The 13,593-nt window shown below is 35.5% G+C and overlaps 1 protein-coding gene across 5 annotated transcripts in view; it reads right to left on the reverse strand.

The window, feature by feature from the left end:
- The window catches only part of Atg5 (autophagy related 5), a 215,909-nt gene that overhangs the window by 172,047 nt on the left and 30,269 nt on the right, over positions 1 to 13,593 (reverse strand). For all 5 annotated transcript variants that reach the window (XM_087208692.1, XM_013076112.3, XM_004855441.4 and 2 more), the window contains exon 4: positions 10,221 to 10,299. In XM_087208692.1, coding sequence (XP_087064818.1) covers positions 10,221 to 10,299 — 79 coding nt within the window. The remainder of the gene's footprint in view (positions 1 to 10,220; positions 10,300 to 13,593) is intronic.

Consider the following 13,593-nt stretch of genomic DNA (forward strand, 5'->3'; position numbering starts at 1 on the left):
TACAGTAGCTGTTAGATAACATAAAGAAGACTAATCCAAGATTAAATGTAATTAATGAAAAATCAAATGACATAAAAATCTGTTTATAAAAATAACAGCAGAAAGCTTTTCAGGTAAGGGGAAAAAACTAACATACAGTTAAGCAATACAAATGGAATCACAAATTGGCTATTTGTGGCCACAGTAAGAAAAGAACTTCTCCAAGACACATCCTGGTCAACATCCCAGAAGTCTAACACAAGGACAGAATTTTAAAAGCTTTTGGAAAAAATCAAATCAAAACAAACAAATAAAAAAACCAAACACTTATAAAGATAAACATAGTAGAATTACAGCATATTTCTCAAGATAAACCTTAAAGGCCAGGTGAGGTTAGAGAGAAGTGTTTCAGGTCCTAAAAGAAAATAATTTCCAACTCAAAATAATATCCTGCAAAATTATCTCTCAAAATTGATGGAGAAATAAGATTTTTCAGTGAAAAGGGACACTTTTAAGAAATTCATGACCACTAATCCAGCAGATCAAAAAAATTCTCAAGGATATCCTAGAAAGAAACAATGAAGCCAACAACGTCAAAAAAGTCTAATGGAATGAAAACATCAAGTAAGGTGGGCAGATAAGCAGATAAAGGAAAAAAAAAATCATCACCAAAAAATAATGCTGGGACAAGAGTAAGTCAATACCTCTCAATAATAACACTCAATATGAATGGTCTCAACTCTAATCAAAAGACGCAAATTTGTAGATTGGATTTTAAAAAGGAAGAAAAAGAAAGAAAAAACCCAAATAGTATTCTATAAACAAGAAACACATTTCATCCAAAAAGAAATTCATAAACTAAAAATCAAAGGATGGAAAACAATATTTCATGCAACAGGAGCCTGAAAACAAGCACAAGTTCTATTATAGATAAAGTGAACTTCAAGCCAAAACTGATCAAAAGAGGGAAAGAAGGTGACTACATACTGGTTAAGGGAACAATTCAACAAGAAGAGCTAACAATTACAAACATATGTACCAAACACTGGCACACTCAACTCCATAAAACACATACTACTGGACATAAAAGATCTGTTTATAAACATCAATACAATGATTATAGGGGACCCCAATATCCCTCTGTCACAAATAGATCAACTAGACAAAAAAAAAAAAAATCAACACAGAACTATCAAAGTTCTGTACCACATCTTCAGACAAACAGACTTACTACATAGTGTTCCACCCCACAACACAAAACACATTCTTCTCAGCAGCACATGGAATTTTCTCCAAAATAAACCACATACTAATCCATAACCCATGCTTAAGTAAAAGCAAAAGAATCAATTATACCATGTATAATATCACAAAATAGTGTAATTAAACTAGAAATCAATGGCAAAAGAAACCACAGAAATTACGCAAACACATGGAAATTAAACAATACCCTCTTGAATAATCAATGGTCACATTAGTAATCAAGGAAGAAACTAGTTCCTAAAATCAACAATAATGCCAATACTATGTACCAGAGCCTATAGGACATAATGAAAGCAGTCCTAAGACAGAAGTTTCTACCAATGAATGCCCACATTAAAAAAACAAAAAACAAAAAAACCAGCAAGCTCAAATAAATGAACTAATGATGCAGCTCAAGCTCTTAAAAAAAAAAAAATCCAAATCCCAAAGCTAGTGTAAGGAAAGAAATTATAAAGCTCAATGTCTAGGAAGATGGAAGAACAGCAACAAATCAACCTCTCTTGAGATTCAAAATCCAGACATTGGAATATAACAACTTGAGAAAGAAAAGAAGGAGGGGGATGGATCCTTGCCATTCAGGACGGATTTGAAGGAAAAATTAGAGCACACAGAGAAAATGAAGAGACAGACCTCAACACAGAAAAATGAGATGGCAAACTGCACCTTCTCCCTGGCAGTTAGCATGAGTAGGCTTGAATCTACACAGACACAGGGCAGGTGACCCCAGAGGTCTCCAGGGAGAAACACACCAGTGGAACAAAGCAGTGGAAGCTGGGGGCTAGAACAGCTAGTGAGTGACTCCAGTCCAAGTGTCTTCTACTGTGTCCCCTGGAGAGGGTACCTGATTAGATGCCATTTTAGGGAGGGGCCATCTGAACCCAGGACTCGAGAAGCTATGGGTTGAATTCACTTCAGGGTTCCCAGAGACTGGTAAGGGACAACCACAGGAGACATCAGGGGTGAGGAAGACAGGGTCAGGCCGGCAAGAGATACCCAGAGTGTTACAATCTGAACGACTCAGGTGCCAACCACACAATCATAAGTTGGGATGACCCTGAATTTCTGTGGAGTTGAAAGTACCAGAATCAGCTACATGTAGCAAATCATCCAGATGATTATACGCCATGACCAAGTAAGACTCATCCCAGGGATGCAGGGGTGGTTCAACATATGCAAATCAATAAATGTAACATACCAAATTAACAAAATCTAGGACAAAAACCACATGATCATCTCAACAGATGCAGAAAAACCATCTGACAAAGTCTAACATACATTCATGATGAAAATCCTAAATAAAATTGGAATGAAGGTCTTTGCCTCAATCTGATAAAACCAACAGCCAACATCATAATAAATAAATGGTCAAAAACTGAAAGCTTTTACTCTAAAATCTGGAACTAGACAAGGATGTCCACTATCACCAATCCTGTTCAATACAGTTCTGGAAATTAGGTAAAAGGAATAAGGATAGGAAAGGAAGAAAGTAAATTATTATTTGTGGATGACAGGCATAGAACATACATAGAACACCCCAAAAACTCCAGCAAGACTCCTAAATTTAATAACCAAATTCAGTTGCAAACCAGGATACAAAGTCACCACTCAAAAATGAAGAGCATTCCAGAACACAAATAACAAACTCACTAAGAGAGAAATTAGGGAAACACCTTTAACAATAGCATCACAAAAAATGAAATACTTAAGAATCAATCTAATGAAGGAAGTAAAAGATCTTTACATTGAGAACTACAATACTCTGAAAAAGAGTATCGGAATCTGAAAGCTATCTCTTGGTCTTAGATAGGCAGAACTAATATATAGTGGAAATGGCCACACGTGCAAAACTGTTATACAGATTCAATGCAATCCAAATCAAAATAACAACAGCAATAGAATTAGAGAAAACAATCCTAAATTCATTTGGGACCAGAAGGGACCTACAATAGAAAAAGCAATTCTGGGGAATAAAGACAAGGCAGGGGCATTACAGTCCCTTACTTGAAATTATACCTCAAAGCTGCCGTGATAAAAACAGCATGTTACTGACAAAAAAAAAAAAAAGAGAGAGAGAGAGAGAGAGAGACTCCAGAATCAACGGAATAGAATAAAAAAATCCAGAAACAACTCCAAACACACTCAGCTACCTTATCTTTGACAAAGGGGCTAAACATCTTCACTCGAAGAAAGATGTGGCTTTCCTTGTGCTGAAGATTAAACCCAGACCTATATTTTTCACCATACACTAAACTAAAATTGAAATGGATCAAAGATCTAAATATTAAAACAGAAACACTTGATCTGCTGGAAGACAGAATAGGTAGAACTCTTGAAGATTAGGTGTAGGCCCAATCCAAAACTGGGCATCTGAAATGAATAGACACTTTCCAGATGAACAAGTACAAATAGCAAATAAATATATGAAAAAGTGTTCAACATCACTGGTCATTTGAGAAATGTAAATTAAAACAACACTGAAATTCCATCTTACTCCAGAAAAAATGGCTATCATCAACAAATCAAATAATAACAAATGTTGGGAAGACTGCATGGAAAAAGAACCCTTTTATACTGTTGATGGGCATGTAAACTAGTGCAATCATGATGGAAATCAGTACACTGATTCCTCAAAAGATTACAGATAGAAATTCCATTTGATCCAGCCATTCCCCTTCTATCTTCCCCAAACAGTTAAAAACATCACATTATAGTGATATATACATACACATATTTATAGCAGCACAACTCATTATTATGCTATTGCTAAGTCTTTGAAGCAGCCTATACTGTATGTCCATCAACAGATGAATGGATAAAGAAACTGGTATTTATACACAACGAAATGCTACTCTAGCACAAAGGATAAATTCAAGTCATTTGTAGGCAAATGAATGTACCTTCAGACCATAATGGTAAGTAAAATAAATCACAAACATAAAGCTTATAAATCACAAACACAAGCTTAAATACTGCATGGTTTCTCTTATACAAGAAACCCAATGTATAATTAAAGAACAAAATAAAGATGCAAAATAGTGAGCAGGGAGATAGATTCTTTTTCAAAAGGGAAGAGGACCAAGAGATGGATGGAGGAAGTGGGATGTTGGAGAAGAGGAACCAAAAAGAATTAAGATGTGTTATATACATATACCAACTCCTCATCATGAATGTAATCATTACGTACTGTAAACATGTACTAATAAAAATATAAATTTCTTTAAAATATCACTTGGCATATTCAAAACTACATCATAGAAGATAAAATAAATGCTGGAACACTGATATAAAATTGTTAATCAAACTATTTTCTAGAAATGTTAAAAAAAAAAACCCACCTGCTTCCTCACTAAAAGCACTGGTTTTCTACCCACACTGCATACTCAGTTTGATTATAATATATCAAAAACTGTAAGTTAGTACAATGAGGCAGGCTTACAAAATCAGTGCACACAATCAACTACACACATGAGGAAACCTTCTGGGTTAAGGCAGATCATAATACAACACTAAATAGAACTTAGAATAGTATGCAGGGAAATAAAACTGGGCAATAATTTCCCTCTAATTCAACCAGGATCAGAAAGAGTAACTTAAGAGCAGCCAAAAGACATTGGTGTCTTGTGCAAACTTAAAATGTCTTATTACCTGTAAGATTCTTTGCTTTGACTTCTCTAATAAATTTTCCTACACAAAGAAAATGTATGACCTACTAAGGCGCCCAAAGAGTTTGTTTTTAATGGATTATATTATTGATATTCACAATATTAGAAATTAGAACTGAGATTTAAATAGTACTGATTCATTTAAGATAACAAAAATTAACCCATTAAAGCCAGGTATGGAGGCACACACCCATAATCCCACCACTAGGAAAGCTTGAGCGAGACTACAAATTGAAGCCATCCTAGGCTACACAGTGAATATGAGGCCAGCCTGGGCCACACAGCACGTTCAAGGCCAGCCTGGGTACAAAGCAAGATCTTGTCAAATAAATAAATCCATTAAATGTTAAAGAAAAATCTCATCTTCATGAAAAATAACTGTTTTCCACAACAAAAGAAATGGCAACAAAAAACGGGGTGATGAGCTGGGTGTTGTAGCACACAGTTATAATCAATCCCAGCACTCTGGGAGGCTGAGGCAGGAGGATCACAAGTTTGAGCCCACTCTGGGGAAACTCAACAACTTAGTGAGACTCTATCTCAAAATAAAAACAAATTTAAAAAGGGCTAGTAGGACTGGGGATTTAGCTCAGTGGTTCCGCTGCCTGCCTCGCAAGCGCAAGGTCCTAAGTTCAATCCCTGGTACCAACAAAACAAAAAAGCAAACAAACAACAATAAAAAAACCCAACAGTCTTTTTACAGGGCCGGGATTTAGCTCAGTGGTTCCACCGTCTGCCTCTCAAGCTCAAGGTCCCGAGTTCGATCCCCCGTACCAAAAAAAAGGGAAACAAGTTGTATCACCTTGCAAGCACAAGGACCCGAGTTCAATCCCTGGTACCAAAACAAACAAACAAAAAAAGGGGGAGGGCTAGTAATGTAGCTTTGTATGAGTTATAGGGAGGGACTGGCATTATTTTACATTTTTGCTACTATCTTTTATATTGTTGTAAAAGACTATCTTATTTGCCTCTCATACAAAGCTCTGTATTTTTTTGGCTGAAGTAAAAAAAATTCAGTTTCATAAAAATATATAACTGGAAAAAGCAGCTGGGCATGGTAGTTCATGCCTGTAATCTTAGCACTTGGGAGGCTGACACATGAAGATTGCTGTGAGTTCAAGGCCAGCCTGAACTGTATGGTGAGACCTTGTCTCCAAAAACCCCCAAAAAATACAACTTTAAAAAAAGCAGTCATTTAATTGTCTTTTCATATTTATGGATATTCTTCAATGCTATACCTGATTCAACAAATATTTTCTGGATACCAACATGAGATTTGAAATAATACCAGTGAACATTTTATACTGTTACATTAAAATCCTTTAGTCTAAGCGTGCAGTCTGAACGAGTCTTTTGGACAAGGCATGATTTTGGAAGATCATGCATTGGTCACATGGAAAATGTTCACTGAATTATATAGTTCTCCAAATGTTGACACAATTCACTTTATGAAAATGTTTAAAAACTGAGTACTAAAAAATCAATGTCATCGTCAGAAAACACTTAGAATAATAGAACTGTCATACTAATAGTGGCACATATGTGTTTTTCAAAATTTTAGTTTTCACTAAAACGTTCAAATTTTATCTCTGGCAACAAATATTATCAGTTGCTTTTTGTGTAGTGAGACATACACTTCACTGTCAAGAAAATGTCTGTCATACATTTGTTAGCTTACTCCTTTCTGCTCCTAGACGCTGCCAAGGAAGCATCATTAGTCCCTCTTCCCATTGCCATCGTGTCTAAATCAGAGTCTCCTAAAGAGATTGCCGGGCTGCTGAAGCTCTTTATTAAAGGACTGAGCTTTGAAACAATTGATGCATTTGAGAAACTATGCTGAGCAGCAGGGAATGCTCATGGAGAGATCCAAACACCAAATACTCCAAGGGCTTAGGGCTTGTCACATATGTCTCTGTGGAGTTAGTAGATGCAGCAATGCATGCAAGATGACACAGGGTGAATGGAAGAGTTGAGAAACCAAAGATAGCTGATTAAGAGAATATTCTCTAAAACCAGGTGTTCATGTAACTGTGAAAAAGATCTTTGTTGGTGGCATTAAAGAAGGCACTAAGGAACATCACCTACAAGAACTGTATGGGAGCACAAGGTCCTGAGTTCGATCCCCAGTACCCCCCCCAAAAAAGAACTGTATGGGACAACTGAAGTGACTGAAACTGTAACTGACGAGGCAGTGGAAAGAAGAAGAGCTGTGTTTTTGCAAAATGTTATGACTCTATGGACATAAATATCATTCAGAAATACCATACTGCAAATGGCCACTACAGTAAAGCAAGGAAAGCCCATTCTGTTGAAGCAAGAGATGGCTACTGCTTCATGTAACAAAGAAGTTCTAGAAATTTTGTTTGGTAGTCATGGAGATGGTTTTGGTGGCCAAGACAATTTTTGGTCATAGAGAAAACTTCAGTGGTCAAGGTAGCTTTGGTGGAAGCTGTGGTGGTGGTGGATATGGTAGCAAGAGAGATGGCTACAATGCATTTGGTAACAATCAAAGCAATTTAGAGGTGATGGAAGCTAAAAATGAGTTTGGCAGTTACAGCAATCTTCAAATTTTGGACCCATGAAGGAATGAAACTTTGAAGGCAGAAGCTCTGACCCCTGTGGTGGTGGAGGCTATTAATTTACCAACCCACAGAATCAAGGTGGCTATGGCAGTTCTAGTGGCAGCAGTAGTTATGGCAGTGGAAGGTTTTAGTTACTGCCATGAAACAAGGTTTAGTAGGCGAGCACAGCCAGAGAAATAACAGGGAAGCTAGAGGTTACCACAGATTTGTGAAGTTAGCCATACACAGTGGTGGCAGGGACTAGCTGCTGCAAAGAAGAAATGTTTTAGACAATACTCATATATATGGGGAAAAAACCTAGAGAATTATGTTTGTGATTAATTGTATAGCAAGTTGTTTTGTTTCTGTTCTGTGGAAAGCATAAAGCAATCCAACAAAGGGTTTTAATGCAGACCTTTGCACTCGTGCTGTTGATTGCTAAATGTATAATCATGACATTGAATAAATGTCTTTTAAAGAAAAGTCTGAACAGCCAAAGTTTGTCTCAGCCATTCTTTCAGTAAAATAATGGTATTCAGGTGGAAAATCAAACAATGAATGGCACTAGTATATTTCCTAAAGACATCCATACCTGGAATGCAATACAAGTTCATTATGTGAACTTCATATTTTATTACATAAGATACTACAAAGATGTGGATTGCAGGGTCAAGATTATAATAATGAAGCTGGGGATTTAGCTTAGTGGCTCCACCGGCCATCTCAAAGTGCAAGGTCCTGAGCTTGATCCCCAGTACCAAAAAAAAAAGAAAAAAGATTATAATAATTAAGACTGGTGTGGGGGCACATGCCTGTAATCCCAGCCACTTGGGAGGCTGAGGAAAGAAAACAGCAAGTCTGTGGCTAGTTTGGGCAATTTAGCAAAACCCTGTCTGAAAATAAATTTTAAAAATAGAGCTGGGGATATACTTCAGTAGTAGAGCATCCCTAGGTTTAATCCCCACTACCACAAGAAAAAAAAGATCAATAATAATTAATAATTTAGAGTTGCGGAATTACCTGTGTTAGAGCACTTGTATAGCACGTGCAAGGCCCTGGGTTCAGTCTCCACCAAAAGGAAAAAACAATTGTACTGCTTCACCCAGAATAGTTGTAAAGGAACCAGTATTCTTTATACTTCAAGTATATGGATATGAAGAATACAATGACCACCAGGACTCTGGTGAACAGTTTTGCTTTGCGCTAAGGTCTATAGCAGTTTTAACCACCACTGCTTCTGAACATCAGTGCAAATATTAATACAATGGATACATATCTTCTTAATATCATTATGGAAACAGATTTGAGCTAACAGATCCCTTGCCCAAGTCCTTTGAGGCTCACTGCGCTATTCTGACAGAAGTAATCCTTAGCCTTTTAACATCATTGTTACAATCCACTGACTCATTCAACCCGTAATTACAGGACTTAGTGTCAACTATGCACCCTTTAAAATCTGAGTGTGTGAAAGTCTTGTGTTGGTCACTCACAAAAGCTCTTAAAAAGAACAGTGCTTGTTGGCATACGCCTGAGCCTCCACATCTGCTAACTTAATTAGTGGCCAGTTGTGGTTTACTTTAACATCGGTTTCAGAGTTTTTTAGAGTACATTTCTCACACCCTCAAAAATCAACCATCTAAATACTGTAGATATTTTCTCATTTTCCAACACTAACAGGAAAGACAGGATAGGCAATATAGAACCTCTACCCTTTAACGTATCTAAAGTAGTTTTATCTTCACATCATCTGAACTAAAATTGTATATACATGCAGCCCTTGTTCTGTATACACCATGGTAATTCAAATTCATACACAGAGTCAAGTGCTAGATCTGAAAGGCTCCATGGTAACTATAATCTGTAATAACATAGTACTGTCCAAAGCAAATTAGTGCACATGTACAGGGAAATAATAAGTTTCAATGGTCCACAGTCTCAATTACAGTAAAGCTGGAAAAAAAGGCAATTGGAAAAATGGATGAGGTTCCCTTAAGCAATAGCTTTGAATGGGTACACATACAGGAAATCAAACAGGTATCTAAATGACTTTTTCAAACTCTCATGCCTCCCTCCAGCTGCCGATTAGCATCTGAGAATCACTGCCAGTGATCAACTAAGAGAAGCTTTCTAATTCTTCAAAGGTGTTTGTGAAAGGTGTGGGGGTAGGGGGAGATAAGCGTGGTGGAACAGAAGCAAGGTGGATGAAGAAAAGAGGATCCAGCACTTTATTACATACTGAGTTAAAATTATATCACATTATATTTAGCCTGGTATTAGAAACTACAGAAATAAACATTTCTCAAGACAAAGATACAGCAAACTTTTGGACTTCCATCTTAACTTTCTCTTCCTTCAATCAATATAGCCTTAGAATTACTCAATAGTATGTCTCACCTTCCACTCCATATCCACATCTATATCCAGGAATTTTGTTCTTTCTATTTGAATTTTTTAAATTCACATAAATTTTCAAAACAATTATCAGTTTTCAATATAGTATATTTGGCTCTAAAAATAAAAACCCTAACCCTAAATGTATCTGAAATAGTTTTATCTTCACACCATTAAAACCAAAAGTTTAAATGGTTCAGCCAAAATTCAGGAAGAAATCAAAAAATATTTTGTTAAGTAAACACTAATGGAAGCTTAGCAACTGAGAGTGTCATGAGAATGGCAATGAATAATTTTACTTTAAAAAAAATTTCTACTCTGTTATATATCACACGTAGGATACACAGAAAGTGGTAAACCATACCTTAAAATGTACTATGATGTTCCACGGAAGAGCTGAACTTGATGCAAGAAGATCAAATAGTAAACCAATTGGATAATGCCTAAAAATAAAAGAGTATTATTTTAAATGAGAAAAAAAAATATGAGATAGTACATAAAGTAATAAAAACTACAACTCCAAAACAGATTTTAAGCATATGTTTTAACATCAAATGTCATGGACTTTAATAGCAACTAAACATTTTGTATCATTCAACTCCTAGAGTAATACAATACACTTTCTAGGCATCAGCTGGTTTTCTTGTAACCAATAATTTCCCACAGAAACGTCAATATACACAATAGGATTACAGGCTGGCATTCTTCATGAACTGTTATAATACTGTAATATCAAATTATCATCCCAGTATTCAGAGTAGGTAGGCAACTATTTTCAGTTATTTAAATACATTTTTTTATTTTTAAAACAACTTAGGATTTTAGAAAATTCTAAGAATTAAGTTAACTAATTAACTTGCCTAGCATGTATGAGATTTTGAGTTTAATCTCCAATGTTAAGGGGAAAAAAGAAAGCATGCAAATCACCTATTCTTTGGTTAATCATATTAACATTATAAAATATTAGTTTCCTGTCCTTTATGCATAAATGTCTAAATATAGGTGTGAAATATCCTTTACAACTTGCACTATAACCTGCTTTTCTAACAGAATATTAAATGTCAACATTTCCCCAAACATTGAACATTCTTTTGATAGCTAACTCATTTTTTAAAAAAGAATAATAAGGGGCCCAGGGATTTAGCTCAGTGGTTCCACTACCTGCCTCATAAGCAGAAGGTCCCAAGTTTGATCCCCGGTACCAAAAAAAGAAAAAAAAACAGGATAATAAGACAGGCATGGTAGCATATGTATGTAATCCCAGGACTCTGGGAGGTTGAAGCGGGAGTAGCATTACAATTTCAAGCCCAGATTGGGCAACATAGCAATACTCTGTCCTGAAATGAAAAAGTGTTGAGGATGTAGTGTGAAAGGCCTTGGGTTCAATCCCCAGTACCATAAAAAAAAAATAAATAAATATTAATTAAAAAATAGCTTTAGACTTTCTAAATAAAAAGAATGTTTCCTAATACAGCTATTACTCACAGCAAACCACATCAATTAACTATAAACAAATATGAAAAACACAAACCTTACAGATTTCAATGGACAATAATTTTTTTTCTTTTTCTTTTTTGGTACCAGCAATCAAACTCAGGGGCTCATGCTTGCCAGGCAGGCACTGCACCACTGAGCTACATCCTCGGCCTGACAAACAATTTTTAAACTCATTGTGTTAAAGAATCTAAACTGAGCTGACTTAATTTATCAGAATTAAATAATAACCCCAACAAGGGCAGAAAGATATATATATATATATATATGGTGCCCTGTTTCCTCTGTATAATGTATTGGTTACTTTTGAATTAAAGAGCTATCAAATTTGAAAATATCTAATTTCCCTCAAAAAAAAGTACCTCTAAGCAAGATTCATATATCAGCTAGAGGGACTGACAGTATAGCTCAGTGGTAGAAAGATCACCTAGCATGTATTAGGTCCTGGATTTGATCCCTAGGACAGACAGATACAAAGAAGGAAGGCAGCAAGGAAGCAAAGAAGGAACCAAAGAGGGAAGGAAGAAAGGAGGGAGAAAAGGAAGGAAGGACGGAGGGAGGGAGAGAGGGAGGAAGGAAAGAAGGAAGAAGCAAGGTAATACTTATTTGTTTGCTTACATCTACTAAAGGTCATGTATTTTATTTTAGATGAGTTTAGGATAAATGCACTGTTGTAAAATTACAATTTTTGCAGTTCTACAAAACAAATCCTTTTTATGTCTTCAATCTATTTTTTCTAGAATGTCTCTTCTGCAACTAGTTAAGAATGAATGTGGATTTTTTTTTTTTTTTGGTACTAGGGATCGAACTTGGGTCCTTGCACTTGCACAGCAGGTGGCGAAACCACTGAGCTAAATGCCCAGCCCTGAATGTGGATATTTTTAATAAAGTTAGACATACTTGACAATCATATTTCAAAACTGACACAGTACATGGCTTTCCAAATTTTCAATGCCACTACAAATATAAAAAATTTTAAGCAAATTACTACATAGGTGATCTATTAGGTAAGATTTACCTAAAATAACATAAAATAACTGAGACTCCAAGGTTTCATGTATTTTCTGTCTTTCACAAATGAAATTCTAAAATTAAATGGGTGAGCACAGGACCTAGGGGATATATCTTAGGAGTAGAGGGCTTGCCTAGTATATGCAAGGCCCTAGCACTGCAAAAACAAAATAAATAAATAAAAGTTTAAAACTTTTTAAATGAAATCAAACATCTTTAAAAAGAATCTCAGAAAAAATAAATATTTAGATCATAATACAAGTTCAACATAAGACTCATTTACACACATCAAACAACTCCCTACAATGAATGTAACTACTATGTACTGGAAGCATGTATCAATAAAAATTTTTCGCCACCTGCCTCACAAGCACAAGGTCCCAATTCGATCCCTGGTACCAAAAACAAAAAATTTTTTTTTAAATTTTTTAAAGAGATAATTATCTTTACCCTACATATTAAAAAATACTGTAAGTGCACAGAATATTGAACAAAGTAGATAATAGCTGTTAGATGTATAAATCAATAAAGAGCCACAGAACACTTAATACACTATACACAAAAAGATGCAGTGGACCAAATTTTACATTCTGAGTTTCTTTTTTGAGTAGTTCTAAATATTTTAAGGATGAATGTGTCATAAATTTTTATTCCTTCTTAATGGCCTTCCAGCAATCAGAGAAAACTCACTCTAGAAAACAAATCTTATTGTCTAGCAATTGCCATCTATATCTAGTAGGACAAACATTTTAGAGCTTTCAATGATAGAAACAGCCTGCTGTGGCACATGTGCCATGGGCTCGTCACAACTGCACTACCACCTTTTATAAATCTAGGATTTATTATAAGGTCTTAGTGATCTCTTAAAACATCTTGCCTCTCATGTGCAAAGCCCTGGGTTTGATCCCCAGCACTACCAAAACAAAGCAAAAATTTCCCTTGTCTTTTTTTCTTGCTAAGTGCAAGAAAAGTCAGGAATAATGATAAGGTAGAACATCTTGGTGATCTATTTGAATATTTGACAACTAACGGTTAACTGTATTCAAAAGATATTGTACATTTCTGGTTCCTTGAAAATCAGGAAAATAAGAAAAAACTTGAATTTGCTTCATTTAAATGCAAATTAAAATTTCTAACAAAGTTGGTATATACTACAGTATTCCCTTATTCTAACTTCTCTAAATTATTTACAAAATAACGTGTGTTTGTTCACTGTTCTCTGAAAGCAAATT

The sequence above is a fragment of the Heterocephalus glaber genome, unplaced genomic scaffold (assembly GCF_053883595.1).
Source record: "Heterocephalus glaber isolate CG9 unplaced genomic scaffold, H.glaber_assembly_v1.0 deba00000942, whole genome shotgun sequence".
Taxonomy (NCBI): domain Eukaryota; kingdom Metazoa; phylum Chordata; class Mammalia; order Rodentia; family Bathyergidae; genus Heterocephalus; species Heterocephalus glaber.